At 54.2% G+C, this 27,852-nt stretch overlaps 1 protein-coding gene across 2 annotated transcripts; it reads right to left on the reverse strand.

Moving 5' to 3' along the window:
- Positions 1–306: 306 nt before the first annotated feature.
- On the reverse strand, positions 307–27,802 carry RFX2 (regulatory factor X2). 2 transcript variants are annotated; one of them, XM_063290984.1, is made up of 17 exons: positions 27,692–27,802; positions 25,977–26,054; positions 19,283–19,362; positions 18,356–18,623; positions 15,984–16,058; positions 14,573–14,754; positions 13,062–13,181; positions 12,539–12,654; positions 11,628–11,746; positions 11,348–11,466; positions 7,705–7,856; positions 5,660–5,757; positions 4,262–4,411; positions 1,923–2,131; positions 1,390–1,543; positions 700–742; positions 307–597 (listed from the first exon to the last, which is right to left on the reverse strand). In XM_063290984.1, the coding sequence occupies exons 1-17, from the start codon at positions 27,794–27,796 to the stop codon at positions 488–490; spliced, it is 2,178 nt and encodes a 725-aa protein (XP_063147054.1). In that variant the 5' UTR covers positions 27,797–27,802; the 3' UTR covers positions 307–487. The 2 variants fall into 2 exon arrangements, with proteins under 2 accessions (XP_063147054.1, XP_063147055.1); XM_063290985.1 differs by lacking the exon at positions 15,984–16,058.
- Positions 27,803–27,852: the final 50 nt, after the last annotated feature.

Consider the following 27,852-nt stretch of genomic DNA (forward strand, 5'->3'; position numbering starts at 1 on the left):
CATTTAGCTGCGTGAGACGGCCGGTAAAGAGAAATTGAGAAATTATGACGGAGCCCCACTATTGGCCACAGTGTAAATTTATTTAGCAAGTTGGAGCAGGGGAGGAAACCGGATACCCCCCACCAGGCGCAGAATCCACCAGCAGACCCGGGTCACAGGGGCGCCTTGAGGCCCACCTCGGCATGCTTTTCCCTCGGTTGATTGAGTCAGTTAAGGCAGAGCGAAAGAGCAGGAGGGTGGACAGGAGGGGGCCGGGGGCCCTGCAAAGAGGGACTGGCTGACGGCTGAGATGGGGGCCTTCTCTCTTTCCAGTCAACCGCCTGGCTGGACGCCGGCCCGTCTTCGGCGACGACACGTACACGTGAGGAGGAACTAAGAGGCACGATGCCATCGTGGGGGACCTGCGTGTCCCCGCGGGCATTCTGGAAAGCTTTGGCACTCTCAGCAGCGTAAGGAGCAAAGTGCGCACGGCCTGCCTGCTCCGAGGCTAGATCTGCTGCAAGGACGGGCCGGGGTCGCTGTGTTCGCGCTTCACCCGGGGCTTGCCGGCACACCGGGCCTCTGCCTCTGCCTCGTCCCCCAGGTGGCTGAAGCCGTCTGCAGGAAGGAGAGACACGGACCCAGCCTTAGCCTGGGGGGAAGGCCACCGAAGCTGGGCTTGGAGATGCCTCCCGTGGGGGCAGGAGGGATGAACCGTACCTTTCTCAAGCACAGCCGGAGACATGGACGTGAGGTCGCTGAGCTGGGGAAGAGAAGAGGGGTTGTTCCGTGTGGCTCCAGAGACAAGGCGGGGCCCGCCCCTCACCCCCCCTCTCCCTGCCATCGGGGGCATGCGGTGAATGCAGGAGCATCGGAACCTACAGCCCAGTCGGCTTGGCTGGCGCCGAGGTCCCATACAGTCTAACGCTCAGCATGGGACTCTGCTGCGGCCCTTCTGCCCCCGAAACTTCCAGGCTGCAGTCCAAATGCAAAGCCAACACGCTGAACAGGAGGGTGACCTGGGGGCCTCTGGAGGGAGCCAAGTGGGTCTGCCTGGACTAACCAGGACTCTCTGAGGCCTTGGGCTTTTCCAGTCCCTCTGCCTGGGTACTTTTCAGCAGGGAGACTCATCTGGCTGGCTGTCCATGTGAGTTTTGTCCACCTGCACTGGCGACCTTTCTCTGGGTTTCCAGCAGCCCAGGCTCTGGGACTTCCCCCTGCGCAAATGGGCATGCCACCAAAGGGGGCCACCTGCCCACCGGGTTTAGTGTTTTGCAAGACACTCCGCAAACCCACCCAGTGGCAGCCCCACGAGAGCAGGAAAGAGAAGGTGGCCTCCCTGCACCAAGCCACGGGCGGGTGTTGGGTGGCTTCCTGCAGGGCTGAAGGCAGGCCACAACTGGCCCTTACCTCTCCCATCACGGCGATGGGCGTCTCCCCTGTGGCTTCAGCCACCCGATGCTCCACCAGGTAGAACATGTATTCGTCGTAGAGAAGGCGGATCAGGTGGAAGGAGCCAAAACTGACGGCGCTGCGCAAGGTGAGGTCCCGAATCACCATGGAGCTGGGGAAGAAAGACGTGGCTGCTCAGCAGCTCAGCCCGAGACCCTGGGAAGCCTGCCTGGCCTCAGGAGGAAATCTAGTGGTTCGTGGTCTCGGAAAGGTTCTTAGCAAGCAAAGACACAAGCCTGTGTGTGTGTGTGTGTGTGTTTATACGCGTGCATCCGTGCGTGTGGGCAGACATTCCAACTGGATTGTATAACTGCGCACTCCTCCAGGTAAGAGAAGTCTCTCCAAGTAGAAAGCTAGCACATCAGACCGCAGCGCCAATCAGCTTCCCCAATGCCTGTGCCCGGTTCCCCTGCAGTGGCACATGGGCCTCTGGGCCTGTCCAGTTTTCGCCAGTTCTTGGCCTGCAGGGAGGGGCGGGGCAGAGGCCTTACCTGTAGAAGGACCACTTCAGCAGGAACTGCCGGGCTGCCTTGGGGAAGCCGGCCCCGCCCTCGTGCGGCTTCAGGACCTGGGTGACCACGTCGTCCAGCCAGCTGGCCCACTGGTCCAAAGAGCTCTGCTGCTGCAGGGTCAGCTTGAAATCCTGCTCCAGCTTTTGCACCAGGCCCTCTTCGCACTGGCAGACCCACGAGGCTTGCTCCTGGCCAGGGGGAGAGAAAGAGACACACCTGCCAACGGATGCTTCAGGATTTGGGGCCCTGCACAGGTCTCTCCACCCCTACGACGAAGGGAGAGGGGAGAAGGCTCCCGGTGGCTAATGATCACAATGGCTAGGTGGAACCTTTCGGTCCAGAGGCAGTCTGTCTGTGGACAACAGAGGATGCTGGGGACAGAAGAGATACTGGTGTGCTCTGGCTTCAGGGACCTTTCTGAAACCTTAAGCATCCACTTCAGTTTGCTGCTGGCAGGTCAGCAGGGCAAAGGGGGAGAACTGGAAGAAGTGGGAGGTGCTCCCTCCCCATCATTCCAGCTCAAGAAATGGGAGAGTGGTGTGGGGGGGCGTGGGGGGGGCGTGGGGGGGGGGAGATACCATTCTGCTTTTCCTCCCTCTGAAGGGAGAGTGGAATTTAGAAGAACTTTGTAATTTCAGGATTGGGACAGAGTTTTCCTCTTCCCTTTGCATTTGCTTTTCCTCTTGTGACATTTTTTTTATTCATGTCAGAAGCATCACAATTAAATAAGGCACACTGCAAAACACAGAATTTAGCTTTTATACTTCATATAAAATATATAAAAGTTAAGCAGATCTTGCCCAGAAACTGGCAACATTAATCGCGTTCTGTCGCGCTGTCATGAGGTCCTCAAACGTGCACTGATCAGGGCGCAGAGGACCAGTGTACAAGTGTGTGGTTGTCTGTGTGTCTCCACAGTCACCAAGGGCAGAGGCCCTGGACAGCCCCATTTGCTCAGAGTATCTCTGGATCTTGTTAGGCCCGTGAGCAGTCTGTTCAGCGATTTCCATACTTCCCAACTTTCGCCAGGCCCGGGTGCCAGCTCCTCTGCTGGTTCCACCCAGCGCTGGTTCTTTGTAGCTTCCATAGGTCCGCTCTGCTTTTAAATTCATCGAAATCTTCCGTCGACCTAAGGAAACCTTTCCTGGATTTTAGTCTCTGAGGAGCCGGTTGTAGGCCATACAGAGGGTGTCGCTTGGATATTCACGATTTAAGCCTCTCAAGTGGAGTTTAAGTGGAGTTCCAGGGAAGAGAAACTAGGAATGGCTTACCACAGGGTAGTGTATCGGCCCCAACCCTTTTCAATATTTACACCAATGATCAGCCGCTTCCTGCAGGCACTAACAACTATATATACGCTGATGATCGAGCAATGGCTGTACGGGAAAAAACATTTGAGGAGGTAGAACAGCGCCTCACTGAAGCTGTGGAAGAGCTGGATTGGTGCTATCGCGATAACCAGCCAAGGCCAAACCCAGCAAAGGCTCAGGTATGTGCCTTCCATCTTCGCAATAGGCAGGCCGCTAGGAAGCTGAAAATTACGTGGAAAGGAGTGATACTGGAGCATTGCCGTAACCCTAAATGCTTAGGGGTTACTTCAGACAGGGCCCTCACGTACAAACAACATGGTGTCAATACTAAACCCAAGGTCCGTGGAAGGAACAACGTTCTCAGGAAACTAACGAGCTCTACTTGGGGTGCCAAAGCAAGGGCCCTTAAAGCGACAGCAGTAGCCCTTTGCTACTTGGCAGGCGAATACACCTGCCCAGGTTGGTATAAACCAGCACATGATGGGAAAGTAGAGGTTGCTCTGAATGAAACTAGCAGAAGTATTACCGGATGTCTGAAACCTGCCTCTTGTGACGTGTCTTCCAGGTTGTAAGTATATCTATGGAAATTTAAATTAATAGTATGGAGGAGGAGGAGGATCGCTCGCTACGTTCCTTTCAGAGCCATGATGCATGTAAGGAAAGCCCCACGCACACCTGCCCTTTGAAATCCTATCCAGAACCTCGGTCTCCAAGGTTTTCCGATCCCCCTGAGTACAAGAAGGGTTCAGCCTGGGCTATTAGCTTTTGATGCCCCTCTTAAGGCAGAGCTGGTTCAAACTGCACTAATTTCAAAATTCTAGATATTCATGCCAAACATTAATTTCACTGGACAACTCAGAGATGCGGGGCTGGAATCCTCCACCTGCCCAAAAGGGTCAGATGGCACCCTGTGGAAGTGCTGGGCTACAGGTCCCATCAACCAGCGTGCCCGTGGCCACGAGGCACCCCCAGCTCCCCCCGCCGCAAGAGACTTGGACCTGAACTGACCTGGACGTTGGCGAAGTCCACACGGTTGAGGTCGCTGAGCATTTGGTTGATCTGGGACGTGTTCTGGAGGACGGCCCGCGCAGCCTGGGCCAAGTGGTTCAGCGACGTGTACCTGCGCAGGGTCTGGGCAAAGGCGCTCACCACGCCCACCTGGGGGGAGAGAGAGAGTGAGGCTCCCCAGATAGGAGCCTGGGGGCACAGATGGGCACCGGGGCCTCTTTCCAGCAAGCAATGGGGTCCCCATAAAACCACCCCCAGATACTTACAGGATAAAAGCCAGGGTGCATGGGAGCTATTCCTGACCCTAAGGAGCTTTCTGTCTGAGTGTAAATAAACCGAGGTAAGAAAAACCCTGCAGAGGGACCAGATCCCATGCACATGGAGCCCCCAGGAGAGCAAAGAGGTGCCCAAGAGGCCCACGCGAGCCCTTAGCAAGGTGGTCCAAGGGGCTGACTAAGAGCTGGCAGAGCATAAGGAAGAGAAAGGAAATGGGGGAGGCAGAGAGAGGCATTCGTTAGAGGCCAGAGTGATCTCCCAAGGATGCCACAGGTGGCGTGACATCAGCGTGCAAATGACAGGACTCTGCCATGGAGTTCCACGACGGATGCAGATGGCACCATCCTGTCATTTGCACAATGATGTCAGGACTGGGCACGATGCCACGGTCCACCCCAAGGGAGACTAGGGTAATAAGGATGGCCTTTTTCAGGTTGGCAGGAGCCAAACCCATGCCATCCTTGCACTGAGCAGGGGGCTGAACTAGATGACCTCTGAGATCCCTTCCAACTCCATGATTCCAAATTACTAACAACATTAATGCATGCAGGGCTGAGGACCGATCAGTTCAGACTGGAGTGGCATACAAGCTTAGCAAAGCGAAACAATAAATATAAATTTGTGGTCAAAAAACTTGCACCATTGCAAGACTGCAGGCAGAGCTTCTATTGCATCACCACTGCCACCATCTTGACTTTTTTGACCCCACCCTACAGACACCCCTGCAAAGAGCAGAGAAAGGAGCAAAGCAGAAGCTGGGGACAGACAGAAATGAGGTCCAACTCCAGAACTGGAACAATTAGTGAAACCACCCAGGACCAGCCAAACTGCACCTGAGGGGGCCAAGGTGAGGGGTCTGGCCCACCTTTAGGGGTAGCCTTTGAGAAAAACCCAGAGGACGGCAGAAGTGCCAGAGGCCCAGAGAAGAAAGGGCCTCCCCCTCCCAAAAGGGGGAAGAGAAAGGTCCAGCAGACTGCGGACTTGTCCGTCTGGCTTGATTCCGGGGAGACGCAGCCCCCTGCGGGGGGGAGGGCTCTGCCTTTGTCCCCGCCCCATAAGTGGTTTGCTCTCCAGATTTGAACCTGTCCTCCACCCTGACCCGTGAGGGATCCACCAGCTCACCTTGCTTTGGACCACAGGCTGGGGGAACTCGCTCATGGCGCTGATCAGCCAGCCCTCCAAACTCTTGGCAAAATTGCGGATGGCTTGGGTCAAAGTGCCTGCAGGGGAAGAGGACAGAGTGGCCTCAGCAGCATCTGGGAGCTGGGCAGAGCCACTCGGCTTTCTCCCTCCTGCAGATTTTTTTAATGGGAAATGAACGGTCCCCCCCCCCCCCGCACCTCCCAATTCTTTTAAACTGCAGAAGGTCAACAGACAACAAAAAAGCAAGCTAGCAGGACACTAAGAGGGACAGCATCAGCAAGACTCACTCTGAATCGCTGTGTAGGCACCGGAAGACCCCCGGTATCTCTCAGCCTACCCTCACAGGGCTGTCATGAAGATCACGTGGGACCAGCCTGCCTCCCGGAGCCGTGAAGGCTCCATCGCTGGAGGTTTTCAAACAAAGGTTGGAGGGCCGCCTGTCTGGAATGGTCTGAGGATTCCTGCCTGGGGAATGGGGTTGGACTAGGAGACCTCCTTCCAACCTTGACTTAAGCTTCAAGTCTACCATCTTGGACGTTGAAGAGTAAACTGGCAAGCAGCAGGTGCTGCGGAAAGAGGAAGTTCTGAACTGGACTCCTACACTCATGATCCAGCCAGCACCCAAATCCTGGTTTGTTGCAACGCCAGCCAGATTCAAGGTGGGCCTCCAGACACAGGCCCTGACCTGGGCACAAGGCAGAGGGAGAGAAGAAGTCCTGGCAGATCGGAAGCCAACTGCCTAAGAGAGGTATCTGACCCTGGCTCCCTGTCCTGACGTGCTACCTTTCTATGGCCAGAGCACAGGAGCGTACTGATCCTCCCTAACCTGGTGCTCACCAGATGGGGAATTCCCGTAGGGTCAACAGGTGCCTCTGGGGCCAAAACGGCTGGAGAGCAATGAACGGTCGCATCTTGTGTGGACAGAAAAGGCAGGATGGAAGTCAATGGATGACGGGAATCAAACAAAGCCGCCAAACTCTCCCAAGACGGAGAGGCCCTGGTTCTTGAAGCAGCTGAGGGGCGGGTGGCTTGCGATGGAAAGGCAGGAGATTAAGAAAGAGGCTGCTGTGGCCGGGGAGGGAAGGCACCCCGTCCCCAGCACATTTTAGCAGTGTTTCTCTGGATGATTCTGAGCACGACAGAGGGCGGGGACTCCTCCTGACATGGCTCGCTTCCCGGGGAAGGCTGGCTGCTTGGCAGACTGGGGGAACCAAGAGGGGTCGCTTGGCGAGCTTGAACTCGCTTTTGGCTACCAGCGACCCTTTCAGCTGGAGATGTGGAAGAGAAACCTGGGACCTTCTGAGGGCACACTGCCTGCTCTGCCACTGGGCAAGGGCCTAAACTGGTGCTTCCCACCCTCAGGCGCTTTAAGATGTGTGGACTTCAGCTCCCAGAATTCCCCAGCCACAAAATTAAGACGGTAGCCCTTGTGGTGGATTTATATTAGGACAGAGGAACCTGCCGCATATGTAGCCCAACTATGGGGCCCTCCTTCTCGGTGAGAATCGCAACCCTTCAGACCATGGAATCCCAGAATGGAAGACTTGGAAGGGACTAGACTTGGTCTCCATCGAGTCCAACCCCTGCCAGGGCAGGAATCTGCATTTCAGCATCCCTGATAGGTGGCCACCCAGCCTTTGTTGAAACCCCTCCAGCAAAGGAGAGCCCACCACCTCCCAAGGCAGTTCCTTCCACTGATGAACTGCTTTTTTCTTTCTCCTTCCCTGCTTCCTTGTCATTTAAACCCACTGTTTCTTGTCCTGCCCTCTGGAACAACCCTGAGGTTTTTCAGGCTGGAAATCCCATGGACAGAAACTTGAACTTTATTTTTAAAAAGTTCTCTGCCAATGGCCTGTGGCCCATTCCCTCAGGAACGGGAGGCTTAAAAACCACCGTGGCCTTGCAGAGCGCGAATAGAATAGGAAACTACATCATTTACTAAAGAGTTTGACATGGGTATGGAAAAGCAAGAGGGAGGCTGTGCAGAGTCTTCCTTTCGAAAGGGCTCCTTCCCTTTCACACACCGGGAACAGGCCGGAGAACATCCGGGATGAGAATCTCCACGAGGGCTTGGTATAGGAGGTGGTCGCAGCCCCGCATCCACGTCACGACGGGCTCGCATTTGCACAGGGCGATCAGCTTGTGTTGCGGAATGACGGCTTCGTATGGCTCTTCGCTGCATGGGGAAGGCACAACAGCAGGCTCTTGAGCAAGGCGTGCTGCTCAGGTGAAAGGCCCCCAAGCTTGCCCAGAGAGCAAACCGCTCCTAAAAGCCTATTCGGGGTCCCCACTCTGCATTCAGGGCCAACAGCTAGAGGATAGCTTAGAAATATTTTAACAAACAGGTAGACATCCGAACTGAGTACCTCCAGAGGACTGGGAAGGGGGCGAACAGCTTTCGACACGGCTCCTGCTTGCCCAGCAATCTGCAAAAGAGCTGAGGTTCACCTTGTTTCCACCCTTGAATCTTGCTCTCCTGATCAGGGTTTGCCTTGCAGCCAGTGATGTATTCCTTTGAAGCAGCTTCTCAGCCTCGGCCACTTCAAGACGTGTGGACTTCAGTGCCCAGGATTGCCCAGCCAGCCTTCTGGGAGCTGAAGCCTTCTTGAAGTGGCCGAGGCTGAGAAGCTGCTTTAATGGGAGGTGGAAACCTCCAAGCACTAGCCTGGGGCTCTCTAGCTGTCTTGGGAAGGCAACCTGCCAAATCTCCTAAGCCCAGGACAGACCAGGGAAGCCTGTTTATGCAGATCCATGTGTGTGAAGCAAGACTTTCCTGTGCTGCTTTGATTACTCTGATCAGCGTGTTACTTATCCGCAGATAATCCAATCTCAGAGGCGGGTTGAGGAGCAAAGGGCAAATAAATAAAACCGAAAGGGATCAACAGTTAATGCTCCTCTGAGCATAGCAATGGAGCATCTTCAACCCCGTATAGATTCTCCCTTAAAAAAATGGTATTTTAAAGAAAATTGGGGCATAACTGGTTAAAAATACACAGGCCACTCAGTCAGAACTGTTCTGGCTATTCACCGTTCTCTACTCAAATAAACTGCCCAGAGAAGGGAGTCCACGCTAGGCAAAACTCCAGTGAGCTGGCAGTCCTCTCATTCAAACCTGGATGCCATTTGCTCCAAGTTCTGCAGGGACAGGCAGAAGCAAGGGGACAGGGAGGTCCGGCAGCAGGTAACAGTGGAGGTCAGCAGTGGCATTTAGCAGAGCGCGGGCCAAAAGAGAAGCCTCCAGCAAACTTTCCCTGCAGGTGGACAGGGTAAGGAGCAAAAGAGGAAGAAGAAGAAAACGGATGGAAGTGACGCTTCTGTCATGACGTGCAGTGCTCGTAGCCGGTTTATATTTCTCTCCCAAAGCCACCTGGCACTGTTTGCAACAAGCACAAGCTGACAGCAGGGCTTGAAGAAAGGAAATGAGCTGCTTGGAGCTGTGAGCGAACAAAGGTCTGTCTATGTTGTGTGAGAAGCTGACAGAGGAAATACGGCTCCCCAAAGACACGGGACAAAAGCGTGCTTGGTGGAAGAGCAGCATAACGAGGCTTTCACTGATGAGGAAGGCCTGAGATGTCACCTGTGGAGCTGTAAGGCGGGACGCTTAAAACAAGCCCTTCGGGGAAAGACTTGGCGTGCTGCCAAAGGAAGAGGACATGTCGCTTTCACGATGCCTCCGAAACCACTCAATGAAAGATTAGCAGTGCCTGGTCTTCATGCCGCATTTGCAGAGGCAACAGGAGCGGGTGAGGCGGCGCAGGGCGGGTGTGCCGGAAATCCCCACCCTGCTCAGAGACCCGAGCGGAGGTCCTCGGCCGTCCCCCGAAGGCACCTGGGCTGAAGTTCAGCAGGGAAACAAACCAGCGCAGGAGTCCCGCCGATGCCTCCTCGTGCCCGCCCCACCCAGGAGAAGAGGCGGGCGGCGCCTTCAGGGCAAGCGGCGCATCTCTCGAAGGGAAGGGAAGCGAGCGGGGGCGGGACCTCGCCCGACGGCGCTGGGGAGGCGGGCCCTGCCGGGAGTTCGCGGCTGGCCTCTCGCACCGCCCACTTTCTCCCAGGGGTGGGGAGGGGGCGCGAGGGGTCGGCTCTCCTCCCTTGACACTCGGCGGTGGGGACGGCGGGGCTGAGGAGTGGCGGCAGCGGGACCGTTGGGGGAAAGTCGCCCCGGAGTCCTGGAATTCTCGACTTGAAGGGAGACGAGAACTGACTGAGTGAGATACACGCCTTGGATTTCAGAAAAGCGGATTTCCTGAAACTCGGAACGCTCCACGCAGGACCCCCTGGCAGGAGAAGCCCAAGGACTCCGGGAAGGGGGGGAGGATCCTCAAAAAGGAGACCGGAAAAGCACCACGGCAGACAATTCTAAGCAGGGAAGAAATGGAGGGCGGCAGAAGAAGAATCGTGCGGCCACCCGCAACTTAGTGACCCGCCGAACATCCGATTGTCCAGGGACCGGAGAGGGGATCGGGTCATGGGTCACCGAGAAGCCGACAGCCTGGGCCGGGAGGGGGAGACGCTGTTGGGGGGCAAAGGTTCAAGGAGGATGTCAGAAGGGCCAAAAGGGCTTCTCCAGAGAGGCTGAGCATCAGAGGAAAAGCAGCAGCAGATCGGCCGCCCAGCGAAGGCGGCCGGAGGGTGGTGGCAGGAAACGAGGAAATGGCAGAACAATTGAACAACTGCGGTTGAATCTCCTCTGGGGCCAAGACAGGCATTTCACCAGGCAGCTGTGAACAGCTGGCTGAAGGAGCAGGATTCCAGCTCGGCTCAGGCGTACCAACTGATCCTGAGGAACTTACTTCCCAAGGTGAGAATGGCTGCACTCTGGGCTACTGAAGGAGCCTGCTGATGGTCTGGCCAACCTTCTGTCATTATTTCTGAGAAGTCCTGAGGACTGGGTGAGTACCACAGTGATGGAGGGCTGATGCTGCCCAGAAGAGCAGGGGAGAGAGGACCTCTGGAACTGCAGGCCAGTCGGTCCCACATCAATCCCCAGGAAGATCCTAAGGCAGACAGAGAGCTAACTGAGGAGAGGCAGGCCTATCTGCTCCCATCTGGGCTCAGTCTCCCCCAAGAGGAGGACGTGTCTTCCACCAGGCAGTGGTGAAGCGCAGAAGGAAGGGCAGAAAGGAATGGATCTGATGACCAACGGGAACACTGATGCTGGGTCAGATGGCCCTTCCCAGCTGCCTGATAAGCTGACTCCGAGGCTGGCTGGACTCTACAGGAGCCTGGCAGGATTCTGGAGAAGTGGTGGGGCGCCCGTTGGCTGAGGGTGCAAAGGCTGGGACAGGCCTGGAGGAGGCGGTTCCCTGGACCAGACACCAAGGAAGAGGGTGGGAAGGAGCCAGAAGGTGCCTGGGGAGGAAGTCAGCCAGCGAAGAGCAAGCCCTCTTCCCAAGAATGGAGTTGCCTTGCCCAGAAGCCGGTTCCGATTCAGCTAAATACTTGACCAGCGAGAAGAGTTCACCGTGGAACCAGCTGCTGCAGGAAACCGCAGCCTCTCCCTCCCAGACGTTTCCTGGCAGGGGCAGATGTTTCTGAGAGGAACTCTTTCAGGGACGTTCTAAGGTTTGGGTGCCACTGGGGAACAGACAAGCCGGAGGCCTTTGCGCCGTCCGTTCTGAGGTCGACTGTCCCGGTTGCGGAGAGGCTGCCTGCTGACAGCTTTACCTGGAGGCCCCGGTGGGGCCGGCGCCCGTTCGGCCGGGAAGGGACTCGGAATTCCAGAAGGACTGCCAGAGCTTCTCGAGGAACGGCAGCTGGAGGCTCATGACGACCTCGACGTTGGCCTGCGGGGACAGACGCCCATGAGGCCTCCCCTCGGTGGGGACAGCGGGCTTTCCAGGGAGACGCGCCCCTGAGGTCGCCCCACAGGTGCCCCCAACGATGCAAATGCTGGCGGGGCTCCCAGGCAGGCCCCCTTAATTACAGCCCCCGGTGTGGGAATCACCTCACAGTGCTGTCGGTAGAAGAGCTGAAGGGTCTGGAGGTCGTCCGCCTCGATTCCCTCCTGCAGGAGGACATTTTCCAGGTTCAGGACTGGGAATTCGGGAAGGACGTGGGTGACATCTACGGGGCAGGAAGGAAAGCGTGTGTGAGCAGGAGAAGCTGCCGCTGCCTGGGGGGAACGGGGTTAGTCAGTCGAGGGGGCAGAACACCCGGGGGCGGGGGCGGGCAGCACCTCTTCCGACTCCCAAATTTCATTCAAAGGTGGCTGCTTTGCTTTCTAAGAGATGTCAGCGACCCCCCTCCCCGCCAGTGAATACCCCCTCTTCCTCAAGATGTGGCTTGCTGATGGGGGCAGAATGTTGACTACGGCGTGTGGGGGACCTTGGCCAAAAGGGAAGAAATGGGAGGCCAATCTCGGAGTACAGTCTGGAGGCAACGTGGTCAGAAGCCGTTCCTGCTGCCGTGACTTCCACGGGTCTAGCTGGTTCTTGTGCACGTGCACCTGACCCGCCCAGTCCGGTTAACCCGGGTCAGAGACAGACCCGCTTCGTTTGCTTTAACCGTGCTTCGTTTGCTTTAATCCTGCTGGGCCTTATTTTTATTTCCGTGACTTAGCCCGTTGCAGGAAGTCAGTCTGTTTTTTGTTAGTTTATACTTCAAAGCACTGCGTGAATCCAGAAAAATGGAGTAACTGGGTTTGAGCAAGTTGTGTGAATTTACCTCCCATGTCTGCACTTTCCACACCCTCCCCACCACCGGACGCTGCTCCCAAAGCTACAGGGTTTCTCCTCAGATCTTGGTGTTCTGGCTCTTGGGGACTTCGCATTATGAAAGATCAGGTTGCAAAGGCCGCTGAGCTCCAGAAGCACCAACACCGACATGCGCGGACTATTATCTGGAACATTCGCTCACTGATGTACTGCTGGTGGTGCTGACACTGGGCAGCCACGGACTCTTCGGGGCTGGTGTGTGGGGTGCTGATGGGCCCCCCTTCAGCTGCACCCTCTGACTTCTGGGAAGGTCTGTACCTGCAGAACAGGAGGGGGAGAGACTGCAGCTGCTCAGACAGGCTTCCTTTACGCTTAGGAGAAGCCGCCAAGCCTTTCAGGGAAGAGTTGGGTGGGGGGAGCAGGTGAGGTGGGCTTCTGTGAGCTCCCAGCCTCCTTGAGGGAAGCAGGGCGTTCAGCCCCTGAGGCTTTCTGGCTGGAGTGATGGGGGCTGTAGTTCCACACTGGCTTAGTATTAAATTTTGAGGAAGCCAGACCACACTAAATCAATTAAATTACTTTTCTTCAAGGTTTCTTCTTTAAAATGCTTTCCATCTCTCTGAACTTCCACCAGGCAGTTCCATGAGGACAAGTAAAGTGCCTTTTATTTTAAAAAAAAAAGTCCCTGCCCAAGATGTTGCAAATGTCGCTAAGGGCTGGGGTCCTACCTTTGCTTCTGGTGGGCTGGCTGCTGCCGCATGGCCATGTACTGAGCATCTTCCTGCAGGCGATTCAGGGGGGACTCTGGCTTGAGGCGGATCCCGTAGTAATGGTACTTGGAGTTCCCCCTGCAAAGGGAAACAGGCTGCTGCTCATTCCCAAGATGGGTGGGCAGCCATCCCATTTGCAGCCCCTCCCCGAGAAAGGACCTTTGGGGCTTTACAGGAGTGGAAGGGGCTCTGCAAATCCCCCAACGAAAATGCTTCCCGAAATTTGGCTAGACCTACTGGGCAACAGGCTGGCATCCCTGACGAGACCCTCTGCAGCCGATTAGGAGGATTTACCCTTCGTGCCCCATATTGTCTAAGTAAGTGGTGGGGAGCTGATGTACGCACACACACACGGTTGAACCCAGGGTGTCAGGGGTGAGCCTTTGTCATGCCAAGATGGGACCCCCCCCCCCGTGGAGAGAGAATCCTTTTGCCAAAGCAGCAATTCTAATCCTCGCAGATGTTGGGAGTGAATGAGTAGTAGTGACATTTCGAGGCCACCTTTGAGGGTGGTCATCAAGGACGGATTGCAAATTCATACCGAGCCAGACCAGAAGCCACTTGGAAAGGTTCCAAGATAAATTCCAGTTTCCAGGAAGAAAAAGCAGGAAATTCAGGGGGGCTGCCAGGAACCTTCCCCTTCCGAGCCAGGCAGACGCTCGTAGCTCCCACTTCCGTGCCATTTGGGGAGGGCGTGTTCAAAGCAGCTCCAAACGTGGGAGGCGGGGTGGGGAAGCAGTTCTCTTATGCACCAGCTTTCCCCAGCCCACAAAGTCTGGGAATTGCAACCCCAGCCCCATGGAGGTCGCCGGCTTGGGGAAAGCTGTGATGCAACTTTGACTAAGCATAGGATCCTCGAAGGATGGAAACTGGGGTCGCAGGGGGGTCAAGAGGTAGGGGAGACCTCATGAACCCCACAACATTATTGTGTGGATGGAGCAAATGCTCACTCGTAAGCCCATTGTGTGGTTCACCCTGTTCGCATGATGTGTGCAATGGCACTATGGCCTCCCCCAGATGCCTATGACTCGGGTTCAGGAGAAAGGCACCACCAGGGCTCAGGGGCCTCCTCCATGGACCTCTCCCTTCTACTTAATCCCCCCCCCCCCCGCAGTTCCCTGGAGGATCAGCACCAAAGGGAGAGAAATCCTTGAAAAACAGCTCAGATTCCATAGAAAAAGGCTAAAATAGGTGCTGGATATAGTGGAGGAAGGGCTTTGGGGCAAGAATGCATCCTTAATGCTGTGCAAAGGGGATCCCAAGCCCAGTGGACCTCCTGCATCCAAAGACAGCCTTTCTTGGCTCTGAGCTGCTAGATATCCAATGCCCTGCCAGGGCTGTGTGTGTGTGTCAAAGAAAAGGGTGAGATGACAGCTGCGACTGATGCGTGTAGAAAAGGGGCAGGGTTTCAGTTGAACAGAGAGGAAGGGGATCCAAAATATTCCAGCTCTCCCCCACCCCTTGCAGACCTGGTGCCTAGCCGACGTGTCCTCAGGCCCATGAAGACCGAACGGATCAGCTTCCCAAAAGAGGCTGCGTTGACTGGATCCAGCTTGTGCTCCTGGCAGTGACGCAGGTAGTGGCTGTAGAGGGAACTGCGGGGCAGGCTGACCCCTTCAGCTGTTTCATAGTTGTCCAGCAGCCACTGCAGCTGCTTGGAGGAAGCGGGGAGGGATGGGGGGGAAGAGAAGAGAAGAGAAGACAAGGTGGAGTCAGAGTCTGGACCACCCCAAGGAGGATTTGCCCAGGTCTCTTGGGGGCCCTGGATGCACCAAGAAAGGGAGAACAGGGCGTGGATGGAGAAGGCTGCTCAGCCTTCTGGGGAGGGGGGTCACTTTCTGGGCTCCCCCTGGAGACAACAACTTTTGCCCTCTCCCCTTGCACTCTGGAGGGCACGTAGAGCCGGTTTGGACAACGCTGGGAAAGTCCATCCTGATGCAAGAGAGCTGACAGAAAGCTCAGGGTGGACATTGGTCCTCCTGCATGCTGCAGAGGGTGGGACCAGGTGATCCTTCCACCCCACAGTTCCAGGATTCTAGGGCTCCTACACGGAGGAAAACCCCGACTCGTATCTTGCATCTGTCCCCCAATGAATCACCCCCACCCTGCCCCAGGAGCTAGGAGCACGGCCCCAGAGGAGAAGGGGAGGGAGCAGAGAGGCGAGTGCAACACAGAGAATGAGGCAGAAGGCCAGAGAGAGAGAAAAGGCCAGAAGCGGGAGGCTCTCCAGGAGGGTGTTTGGTGGCAGAAGAGAAGAGACAAGGGCTTGGACGCACATCATCCTGCTGCTCCTGGTCCCAGGATCTGAGGCACAGCATATCCTTGGGCCAGGCTCAGGAGAGAGGCTGGGTTCTTCAGCGGACGTGGAAAGGACGGCCCAGAGAAGGCTGCCCGTCAGCACAGTGGGAGAGCCCAAGCCCTGGGTTGGCCCAGCCTCCTGTCTGCCCTTTGTTCAGGTGCCCCAAGAAAGGAATCTCTTTCTTGCAAGAGGCCCCAATGTGGAAGCTGGCAGCTCGGGAAGGGTGGGGAAGGACTGGGGACCCGCGCCCAGCAGTGTGGACCCAGCAGACCCAGGGACTGGCTTGGCCGAAGGTGGCTTCCTCTTCTGGGTCTCTCGGGGGCCTGCAACCTTCCGCTGCAAGGCCCGTTTGGCCTGGCCCCGCAGGTGGGTTCGCCTTTGACCCTGCCTGGATGAGTCTGCCCGACAGAGCCTGGGCACCCAAACAGGAACGTTTTGTGGACATCCGCCTGAGCCAAGGGTGGCCGTGGCCCCCGGCCCATGCCAGCCCCCCGGGGGACGCTTCTCCTCCCCAGGATCCCGCTGGAAGAAGGCAGCGCCCAAAGCCAGGGGGAGGGAGGAGGGGGGAAATCAAAACTTACATGGCTGTTCAGCAGGGTGCTTTTGTGCGATGTTATGCCTTCATTTTTTTGGAGGTTTTCAATGGCCATTTCGAGCTACAGAAAGAAGCCAGCCGGAAAGGAAGAGAAAAGGAAGAGAAGGCAAATCAGACACGGCGCTCCAGCTGAGGCTCCGCTGATGCCGCTGGCACCCGAACCGCCATCCAGGTCTTTCCCCAAACAGGCTGAGCGAAACTTTGGAAGGCAGGAGAGTGTTAGCGTGGCAGGGGTGCAAGGGAACTGCGTCGGATGGCATGCAAAGGGAGCCACGCAGCACAGCAGCAGACGCGGGGGGAGGGGGATTGGAACAGGAAGGGTGGCACCCACTTACAACTTGCCCAGAGCACCAAGTTTCTAGCCCTCAGTGATGTCAAAGGTAACATTTCCCATGAGTCAAGCCTGACTCCTGGGGATGGCGTCCTGTACATACACGTCTGTGGTTCTCTTGGCCGCTGAACAGAAATGGTCCTCCACCACTTCCTCACCATCCCAGTTTAGCCAACAGACCTGGGATTCCTTACGGTCGCTTATGCAAGGACTAGCTGGGCCTGATGGTCATCAGCTTTTTTGAGACCAGCCGCATCCTGCCACTTGGGGCAGGCGATCGACGAACCAGCTGGTTTATTTCTTTTTATGGTACCAGTTTCTAATAGGAGCTTGTGGAAACTTCAAGCACTGCCAGCAAAGGGGAACTGAACCTGAATCAGGCCAAGAGACCTCCCTGTCGTCTTCCAAGAAGGCAGGATTGCTTCTGCCTTGCAGGATTTTTTTAGTCCCATCCGCAGATGCAGGTGATTTAAATCCATCAGATCGAATCATGTGCAAGAGGAATTCACCCGAACAGACCCACGCACTGGTGATTTGTTAAGCACGTCTTGATGTTTTTTCCATCAAGGGATTTCAGAGTTTAACAGGCACAACATCCCGCCGTGCAACTTCTTTTAAACGCCCGTGTCTTCCTTTAGCTGCCAGCCCTGACTCAACGCATTGGTGAGTTGCAGTATCTCCTGGCAGCGTACCATCCTTAGTCTGGCAGGGCTACAAAATTAGTTTAGGAGTCTTGCGCTCCTGAAGACGACGTTTTTATGAGACGGTGGCTTAGTCACACTTCTGCCGGCGTTGCCCTTCCATCCTGAAACCTCTGGCCCTTGCTAATTGGACTGTGGGGAGAGCCTCTCTGCACTGCTCAACCAGCCCCTTCGGTGAGCGGCAATTTGCCGCTAGTGAGCCACGCGCACGATGGCCCTGGATGGCTTAACTGCTGTTCTAATAAAGTGAATCCTAACCGCAGCCACAGACTTGGCTGAGCTGCTTTTATCCCTGACCAATCTGTCCTGATGTTCAGATAAGTCCTGCCCCCGCCTCTCTCCCTGCCCACCCCTGCAAGATCTAGTCTGCTCTCCAGCTCAACCGAGGACAAACCTTTGCCTCCTCTTAGGAAGCCTGGAGCCCTGGTTCTCTGGGGAGAGGGGCAGAGCTGGCTCTCACTGGGGCCAAGCAGCTCAAGGAGGGTGGAGGGTGCAACCAGGGGAGGCCAGACCAACGTTCCAGCCCCCTGTCCCACCCGCCCCTTCTTCTCCTTCCGTATCTGTGCCTGGGCCCAATTTGAGGAGCCCCCTCCACAATGGGCTTCTCTCTTAGCTGCTAGGAAGAGCTTCAGGGCCCCACAAAGAAGCAAAGCAAAACACACAGCCCTGGCTCAGGCGGCTGGGAGAGGAGACGGGGGGCTCCCGGAAGCGAAGCTTCAAGCCTCAGGTCAGGGTGCCCTTAACTGCGCTGCCCACGACGCAACCTCAGCTGGGAGCCAATCTGAACCGCATGGCCACGTCTCTGCCTCGTCCTCTTCCCTGAGCTCACGAAAGCTTCTGCCTTTTCGTAAAATTTGGGAGTCGGAAAAGGAGCTTCCAGGCTCCTCCTGAAATGTTGCCACCACAGACTAACACAACTCTCCTCCTACAGATTTGGGAAAAGGAGCTTCCGGGCTTTTTGAGGCTTGGTGAGTGACCTCCCCAGTTTAACTCCCCTGCAAGGCTGAAGTGAAGATAAAATGCAAGAGGTGGGAGCACGCTTGCTGTCCTGAACTCTCCGGAGCAGGGTTTCTCAACCTCAGCAACTTTAAGCTGTGTGGACTTCAACTGGCTGGCTGGGGAATTCTGGGAGCTGAAGTCCACACGGCTTAAAGTTGCTGAGGTTGAGCAACCCTGCTCCGGAGGAAGAGCAAAACAGAAAACCATGCTGAGAAAGGACATCCCCCAGTGGGACATGCAAGCGAGAATATATGCCCTGTCCACTCCCCAACGCCCAATGGGAGACCTGGCCCCTCTGCCCCCACCCCGGGCTTGGCCCTGACCTACCGTGGCAGGAGAGGACCGGGAGGTGTGCGCCAAGGTGTGCCGGGTGTTCTCCATCCCGCCATGGATGAGATAGGCCCCCGAGCTGGAGATGATCTGGCTGCTGCCCCCGCTGTCCAGGGCGAGGCCCACCATGCTGTGGGAGGGGAGGGCGGTGGGAGAGGATGCCCCCGGGCTCACCTGGGAGCTGCCCCCCTGTGGCTCAAAGTAGGCAGAGGCGCTGCTGGGGGCGTAGATCTGGGCCTCGGGGTTGTAGGCGTAGGCGGCGCGCCTGCCAAGGAGGGAAGCGGCTGGGTTAGCGTGGAGTGGGGGGGCAGACCCCCAAGAGGTCTCCGCAGGTCCAAGGGCAATGCCCTTTCTTGTCCAGGATCAGAAGAGGTCCAAAGGCCCCCCCACAATTCTCCAGGAGGGAACACTTCTCCTAGTCCCACCAGATGGGCAGGACCCCCCTTCCCTCTTGCTCTGAACGAGCCCTCAAAGCCTTCCATTCCTCGTTCTCCATCTCTCTCGCCGACATGGGCCCCCCTTGGAAGAAGCAGTGAGGGGCCCTGGAAGCCCTCTTGCAGCCCCCCCCCCCATGCCAGCTGCACGAGGACCAGACCCGGAAGCAGGCTCCACTGGAAAAACCGAACTCTGCTTTATTGAGACTCTTGCCAGTGCAGCCCTCCCCTGCCCTCCCTCTCATGCCTGGGGAGTGGGGAGTGGGGAGTGGGGAGTGGGCCCCCCCAGCCTCCTCTGAACACAGCCTCCCTGCCCAGGACTTAAGGGATGGCTCAGCCCCCCGCCTCCCCGCCTTTACTCATCTAATGGTTCCTGGATCTTGGCTTCAGTCTCTGAACTTCTACTGGGAACAAAATTGGAGGTGGGGAGGGAGAGAGAGAGAGAGAGAGAGAGAGAGAGAGAGAGAGAGAGAGAGAGAAGGGCACCTACAGAGTCCCGTTGGTGTAGACGGCCTCTCCTCCCTCGATATACTGGACTTCAGCTGGGTAGATGTGCTGCACTGTTTGCACCTGGAGGAAACACAGCATTTTCAAATGGGGGAGGGAGGGGGGGGTAAAAGACGCTGGACAGGCTCTAGATCTTGCTCTGGAAAGGAATCTGGATTTTTATCCAGTGCAAAAAAAGAAAAAAAATCACTGTAAAAGATACAGCTGCACAAACGGAGCAGGCGACCAGCTTCTACAGCCAAAGCCTGGGACATCTGTGGCAGATCTGGACTTCCCCCACATCCGTGGGCGAGGCTGCTTGCCGCTTGGTCCGTGCCTGCTTTTCCTTGTCTTAAAATGTGGCGATGCCCCCTCGGGTTGCAGAGGAGGGGATCTCCTCCTGTTCCTGTGGGTGGCTGGACGTGGGCATGGGTGTCCACAGAACGCGGCCCAAAAAGTCAGGATGGCTGCCACAACGGTGCGATGGAAGCCCTGGGTCGCACATGAAAAACAGGCGGAGCTTCGACTGCGTCATCGTGGCTGCCATCTTGACTTTTTGGACCGCACCCTGCAGACACTCCCGCATAGTTGCAAGCCACAGAGTGCATCACCCTGCACCAGTCCCTACCGCATTCTCTTCTTGCAGGTGAAACTGGGCAGCCTCAGGAAGCCACCCTGGAACTGACGTGGCCCTGCTAGGAAAACGAGGTGGGCCGGCGAGAAGCTGGGAACCAGGCTTAGCTTTCTGTGGGGTGTTTTCTGTGGACGGAAATGGAAGGAGATACGACGGGCACGCGCGGGAGCCAGACTGCACAGGGAAGCTGTAGCTGCGGGGCAAGGGAGAAAATGGATCCTTCCCCATCCCAGGATGCCTGAAGCGGGGACTTGGGTGCTCCGCTCAGCTTCAAGAGGCTGTCGTGAATTTCGGGGCACCCGCTTGGGGATATCTCAGGAAAAGGGAAGCCTGCCTGAAAAGCCGGGTATCCCTGCAAAAACTGTAAAGATTGGATGGTTTAATCACAGATGGGACTGAAGCAGCTGACAGAGAGCTGAGGACTCCCCAGCGCTTGGCCCACCACCCAAACCCAGCCTCAAATGCACAAAGCCCACTTAAAATCATCTGCAAACATCCTCAGAGCAATCTACTGAAAAGAGGGATGTAAGATATAAGACTATGATTATCTGGACCCGTTTCAGGCTGGGATGTAGCACAGAGACAGCCTGAAACAAGCAAAAATATTCCCAGCTGTGGCAGGCGTAGGCAGACATCAGCTTGGCAGGATCCATCCCATGAAACCAAGCACAAATGCCATAAAAATGAAAACATTTTGATCCCTCCAGACCTCAGTCCACTCCTGGGGACTCCAAGCTCCCTCCCTCCCCTCCTCCCTCCAGTATTCTTCTGATAGGTCTTTAGCATATATTACTTAACTCATTAGTAGTGAAATGTTAGCACCGGCCAGCTTAAACCTGTTCCCGCAAGAGTCCAAACAATGGACTTGTCTTTAAAATAATGTTGGGACTTTGACAGATGTCTGAGCAGCAGCCAAACCTTAAAACTCTGGAATTTAAAACTCTGGTCCTTTCCCCATAATTCTAGCTGGGAAAGCAATCGTGGTCATGGAAAGCTACGCGCATCTATCTCTGCGGAAAGGGACAAGGCAGATTTGGGGATACCTTTGGCAATCCGCACATTTGAAGGAATAGTGTCTGGAAATGTGTTCACCACCGAAGGCACAGACTGTTTAATGGGGATGCTTGATCCCCCACCTTGCCCTCAGCTTGCTTTGTTCCAAGGGGAGGAGACAGAACCATAAAGTTATCTGAATGCGCCTGCAAACGTTCAAAATTAAAGTTAGAAGCCAGGATCTCGCAGCCAAGATAGGGCCAATGGGTGTTTTGTAGTTCCAGCTTTGCAATAATTGTTTTTTTTTCCCTTAAATCCTCCCCTGGAGAAGAGCCAACAGGCTTTCTAAAAGCTTGCAACCTAAAGCTTATATTTGAAGACAGAATTGTCTCATTTGCTTTTTGACATAAAGCAAACACAACATGCGCATGTTTAGAGGTGCCTGGTGTGTGCACGCGCGCATGTGTGTGTGTGTTTAGAAAACAATTACAAACAGCCTTTCCTGGCCACAGGGTGGCATTAGAAACCAGGCTGTATAATGGAATCAAGAGTCTGTGTTCAGAGTCCGTAACGTTAAACCAGTTTGTTTAATGGTGGATCTCAAGCTCTGGAAACAGATTCTAATCAATCATGATGTAACAGATCCAGAACTGGATCCCTCTTAGAGCAGGAGCAGATGTGGTCCATCCCAGACTGGCTTTTGTGTGAGCTGGTGTTCTTTAATAATTGAAATGGCCTCTCCTGGGCTCTGGCCCTCCCACCCCTTGAAGTTGCATGTGGTCAGCAGTGGACTGAAAGGGTAAAAGGAGAATGAATAATGTGAAAAGGCATGCCTGTATTTACAGTATTTGTTGTTGTTGTTTATTCGTTCAGTCGCTTCCGACTCTTCGTGACTTCATGGACCAGCCCACGCCAGAGCTTCCTGTCGGTCGTCAACACCCCCAGCAACCCCAGGGACGAGTCCGTCACCTCTAGAATGTCATCCATCCACCTTGCCCTTGGTCGGCCCCTCTTCCTTTTGCCTTCCACTCTCCCTAGCATCAGCATCTTCTCCAGGGTGTCCTGTCTCATGATGTGGCCAAAGTATTTCAGTTTTGCCTTTCATATCATTCCCTCAAGTGAGCAGTCTGGCTTGATTTCCTGGAGGATGGACTGGTTTGATCTTCTTGCAGTCCAAGGCACTCTCAGGATTTTCCTCCAACACCACAGTTCAAAAGCATCGATCTTCCTTCTCTCAGCCTTCCCTGTGGTCCAGCTCTCGCAGCCATATGTTACTACGGGGAACACCATTGCTTTAACTATGCGGACCTTTGTTGTCAGTGTGATGTCTCTGCTCTTAACTATTTTATTGAGATTTGTCATTGCTCTTCTCCCAAGGATTAAGCGTCTTCTGATTTCCTGACTGCAGTCAGCATCTGCAGTAATCTTCGCACCTAGAAATACAAAGTCTTTCACTGCCTCTACATTTTCTCCCTCTATTTGCCAGTTATCAATCAAGCTGGTTGTCATAATCTTGGTTTTTTTGAGGTTTAGCTGCAAGCCAGCTTTTGCACTTCCTTCTTTCACCTTCGTTATGAGGCCCCTCAGTTCCTCTTCGCTTTCAGCCATCAAAGTGGTATCATCTGCATATCTGAGATTGTTAATGTTTCTTCCAGAGATTTTAACTCCAGCCTTGGATTCCTCAAGTCCAGCATGTTGCATGATGTGTTCTGCGTACAAGCTGAATAGGTAGGGTGAGAGGATACAGCCCTGCCGTACTCCTTCCCCAATCTTAAACCAGTTCATTGTTCCATGGTCTGTTCTTACTGTTGCTACTTGGTCGTTATACAGATTCTTCAGGAGGCAGACAAGATGACTTGGTATCCCCATACCGCTAAGAACTTGCCACAATTTGTTATGGTCCACACAGTCAAAGGCTTTAGAATAGTCAATAAAACAGAAATAGATGTTTTTCTGAAACTCCCTGGCTTTTTCCATTATCCAGCAGATCTTGGCAATTTGGTCCCTGGTTCCTCTGCCTTTTCTAAACCCAGCTTGTACATCTGGCAATTCTCACTCCATGAATTGCTGAAGTCCACCTTGCAGGATCTTGAGCATTACCTTACTGGCATGTGAGATGAGTGCCACTGTTCGATAGTTTGAACATTCTTTCGTGTTTCCCTTTTTTGGTATGGGGATATAAGTTGATTGTTTCCAATCTGATGGCCATTCCTGTGTTTTCCAAATTTGCTGGCATATAGCTTGCATTACCTTGACAGCATCATCTTGCAAGATTTTGAACAGTTCAGCTGGGATGCCGTCATCTCCTGCTGCCTTGTTATTAGCAATGCTTCTTAAGGCCCACTCAACCTCACTCTTCAGGATGTCTGGCTCTAGCTCACTGACCACACCGTCAAAGCTATCCCCGATAATGTTATCCTTCCTATACAGGTCTTCCGTATATTCTTGCCACCTTTTCTTGATCTCTTCTTCTTCTGTTAGGTCCTTGCCATCTTTGTTTTTGATCATACCCATTTTTGCCTGGAATTTACCTCCGATGTTCCTAATTTTATGGAAGAGATCTCTTGTCCTTCCTATTCTATTGTCTTCTTCCACTTCCGCGCATTGCTTGTTTAAAAATAATTCCTTATCTCTCCTGGCTAACCTCTGGAATTTTGCCTTTAATTGGGCATATCTCCCCCTATCACTGTTGCCTTTTGCTTTCCTTCTTTCTTGAGCTACTTCTAGTGTCTCAGCAGACAGCCACTTTGCCTTCTTGGTTTTCTCTTTCTTTGGGATGTATTTTGTTGCCACCTCCTGAACAGCGTTGCGAACTTCTGTCCAGAGTTCTTCCGGGACCCTATCTACTAAGTCCAGTCCCTTAAATCTATTCTTCACCTCCACTGCATATTCCTTAGGGATATTAGTGAGCTCATATCTAGCTGATCTGTGGGTGTTCCCTAATCTCTTTAGCCTGATCCTAAATTGTGCAAGAAGAAGTTCATGATCTGAACTACAGTCAGCTCCAGGTCTTGTTTTTACCGACTGTACAGATGTCCGCCACCTTTGGCTGCAAAGGATGTAGTCAATCTGATTTCGATGTTGTCCATCTGGGGAAGTCCATGTATGAAGCCGTCTCTTAGGTTGCAGTATTTACAGTATTTAAGGTTGGAACATCCTGTCAAGGTGAAACTGGGCTGTACAAAGGGGACATTCTACTATTTGCTAAATGATCAAAGGCAGAGGAAGTTCTCTGCAGAGGTACGCTGTCCTGGCTGGACATTCTGGGAATTGTAGTCTGACACATCTGGAGGTCCTCACTTGGAGAAACCAACCATTTCTAGAACAGAACCCCAGACGCTGACTCAGAAGAAACTGTCCCTATTTTCCATGTAGTTGATTTGCAGGTAAGTAGGTATAGGATAGGAGACCTATTTAAAATTTGGGGAATAATAGAAACATAGAGTTGGGAGGGGTCTTAGAGGTCATCTAGCCCAACCCCCTGCTCAGTGCAGGATTCACTGCTGCATTTCAGACAAATGACCACCCAGCCTGTTTGAAGACCTCTCCTGAAGAGCACACACGACTCCAAGTGGCAGCAAGTTCTGCTGGCTTACAGCTCACACAGCCAGGACTTCCTTGTAGTTTTAACCCACCTGTCCGACTCCTGCCCCCAGGCCAACAGAGAATACGTCCGTCCCTCTTCTCTGCGGCTGGGTGGTCCTCCTGTCTCCCCTCCGCCTTCTCTTTCTGGGCTCAGCCTGCCCAGGTCCTTCAACGGTTTCTCACGGGGTGTTCCAGACCCTTCACCCCCTGGGTAGTCCTCCTAGGAGCTCTCCAATTTGTCACTGGGCTTTCTGCCCTGCGGCACCCAGAACCGGACTCCAAATGGGGGCTGACCAGGGCAGAGTAGAGGGGCACCATTCGTTCACGTGATTTGGACTCTGTGCTCCTGTTGAGGCACCCCAAGAGTGCACTGGCCTGTTTAGCAGCTGTGTCACACTACTGGCTTATCTTCCACTTACAACCTTTAGAACACTTGTTTGCGTCTGCGGCTGCCAAGCCAGGTCTCCCCTCCTAGTCACGGGCCTTTCATTTTCTCAGCCCAATGTACAACTTGCCATTTCTCCCTGATTACTGTAATTCCACCCTGTTCATTTCAGTCCTCTGCTCAAATCTGCCTAGACCAGTGTTCTTCAACCTTGGCAACTTTAAGATGGGTGGACTTCAACTCCCAGAATTCCAGGAGTTGAAGTCACACATCTTAAAGCTGCCACGGTTGAAGAACACTGATACAGCAGTGTTTCTCAGCCTTGGCAACTTTGAGATGTCTCGTCTTCTCATGCTGGCTGGGGAATTCTGGGAGCTGAAGTCCACCCATCTTAAAGTTGCCGAGGTTGAAGAACACTGGTCTAGATCATTTTGAATCTTCCCTCTTGTTCATCTGAAGTATCATCCTCATCCTATTAGTCACCCATCCCCACCCACTCTTTTAGAGGTTGGCCCCAGAATACGCCCAGTGGCACAAAAAAAGCTGGAAAAAGGTTGCCCCCCCCATTTGAGCTGAGAGACATTGACCAGTGGACGATGGGGCAGTTCCACCTCCTGTGTGCAGGTGCCACATTCACTCTGCAGAGGATGCTAGTTTGGAAAGCATGTACCTGGTAAGAGATCTGCACATCGGACTCAAAATCTTTTGCTGGAATCGCTTCTGTAGGTTTTGTGGGCTTGTTCTTAAAGAATAATCGCTTCAGCCGGCCTGCCACCTTAAAGGGTGGGGGACAATGGAAGGCCTGCCTGGTTTACAAATCAGCCACAGATTGGCTCCCCTGAGAATTTCACTCATTTGATATGTACAAATTTCGTTTGCTGCCAGAAGGCAGTGTAGTCACTTACCCATCTAAATCAGGTCGATTTAGACGCGATCATTAGGGTTAGGTTTACAGCTACACGTTTTTCCCCACATTTTGAAAGCAAACCCTGCCAGGGTGCAAGTGCTCCAGTGTTCCTCCCTGTTCCCAGTTCCTGGGCTGAGCCCCTGTTCCAGGGAAGGTGGGAGTAGCTCAGCCTTTGTGCCACGCCAAGACTTTACCTGCTGGGCCCTGGGGAGAGTCAGCTGAGGCATCTGTACCCCTTTGGGCATGGAGCTCGTGGCTTGGACCAAAACTCGCTGGGAAAAGGAACAAAGAAAGGAAAAGAAAAGAGGGTCAGCTGGGGGAGGTCTGGGGAACGACACGTTTGCCTCTTGACTAGCAGCGTTTCAGCCAGCATCCAGTAGGCATCAAACAGCCTTCTAAGAAATGCCCAGTGGCAAGCATGATGTGTGAAACAGATCGTAGTTCCTAAACCTGACTTCCCGGGTGATTGCTAAATCCAGTTTATCAGTTTGGACTACCAGGGCTTGGCCTTAATTCTTAATTCACCTGTCCCTTTGGCCTAAATTAACCAGCCATGCGTCTAATGCTTTCGGAGTGCCTGATGGGCGCATACCAGGTGTTACCCTTATGCCAACCCTGCGAGGGAAGCCGATCTCCCTGTCTTCAGGAATGAGGAACAACAACTGAAGCAGAGAGAGCAGCTCCCTGCTCAAAGTGCCCCCCCAGTCCTCCCACCCTGTTTCTGACGCGGCCACTCAAACCCGCCATGGCCCTACCGCAGGGCTGCCGTGAGCAGAGTCCTCAGTGCTATCACCCCCCGGCCTCCTCCAGCTCTTGAAGAAAGGCAGCGACATCAAGCCAGCCAGCCAGCCAGCAAACACCACAAAAGACATGGAAGAGCGCTTCCCTGCTCAGTAACACTCTGTCTTGACTTGATTGTTTCTCTTTCCCTGTGAGTACATTTACTGATTGACTGATTGATTAAACTTATTCAGACTCCTGGTGGTTCACAAGGAAGAGTTTACCCACCCTCGTTCTACTAAGAGGTGCCAGGGTGGGTCCCACCCGGGTGGGTCCCACCCAAAAGGGATCTGTCTGGTAGTTCAGGGCTGCCTCTCCAAGCGGGCACTCCAATGGGAAGCCCCTCACTGAGCAGTGCCACGCAACCACTTGGCTGAAAGCTGGCCAACCTTTCTCCAAGTCTCCCTTAAAGCCACCCCAGCATCACCGTATCTGGTGGCTTTGACTTCCAGAAGGAAACTACGTCAAGCTGCGTGAAACAGACCGTTTTTGATCTTGCCCCGATTACATTTGCTTGGCCCCATTTCTACCATTCTCTGTGCTTTCCTTTGCTCCCTTTGCAAATATTGTTTGTAGGTTCCCCATTCCTACACTTCCCATTTTGGTGACCTCTCCCTGCACTTTCTCAGTTCTATGATTTATATGTGAGATGCTTTTTTTAACATGGGGCAACTCAAACTCCATGTAAGTGGAAGTCATGTGCCACCAGCGAGAAGCCCTCCATCATTTTCATCTCAGAGGGAAAGAAAACGAAGAAATCCAGAAACACCTTTCTGACTCATGCATTTTATTCAAAGGCAGAAGCTTTTGTGAGCACTGCCTCTGAATAAAATTTGTGAATTGGAAAAGATGCTCCCAGGTGCCTTCTGGCTTTTTGCTGCCATAGACTAGCATGGCTCTCCTCTGACAATTGCTGCAGAGGGTTGACCTTGATGAACCTGGTTGCCCCTTCCAACTCAGCAGTTTGGCGATTTTACGCCTGATTTGGGGGGAACTGAAAACCCAGGAGCCCAAGCCGCCACCTTGAAAAGGACACGAGAAGACAAGCGCTGGGCACACAATTTCTCACAAAGGAGGAAGTTCAGGGAAGCAGGTGGATTTTCTCTGGCCATAGGAGTGGAGGCCTTACCTGCTGGGATGCTGGCACAGGCTGAACCACCGGGGCTTGGACTGAGGCCGATGTGCGCAGTGCCACAGGGGTGGCAGGATTGGAGCCCTCCTCTGAAGCCTGCATGCTTGGCTCTGGGAGAGGAAAATGGGGATTGCGGGGGGAGGGGGGGAGAGAGAGAA

This window comes from Candoia aspera, chromosome 1 (genome assembly GCF_035149785.1).
Source record: "Candoia aspera isolate rCanAsp1 chromosome 1, rCanAsp1.hap2, whole genome shotgun sequence".
NCBI classification, from domain to species: Eukaryota; Metazoa; Chordata; class Lepidosauria; order Squamata; family Boidae; genus Candoia; species Candoia aspera.

Bases quoted from the DNA above. Each gene is read 5' to 3' on its own strand.
- RFX2 (XM_063290984.1), bottom strand. From the start codon at position 27,796: ATGCAGGCTTCAGAGGAGGGCTCCAATCCTGCCACCCCTGTGGCACTG. The intron at 5,758-7,704 runs GTGTGTGAAAGG...CTTCCCCTGCAG, and splicing joins TGTTCTCCGGCCTGTTCCCG to GCACTTTGACCCAAGCCATC. The intron at 4,412-5,659 runs GTGAGCTGGTGG...CTCTCCCCCCAG, and splicing joins AGCCTGTGGTCCAAAGCAAG to GTGGGCGTGGTGAGCGCCTT.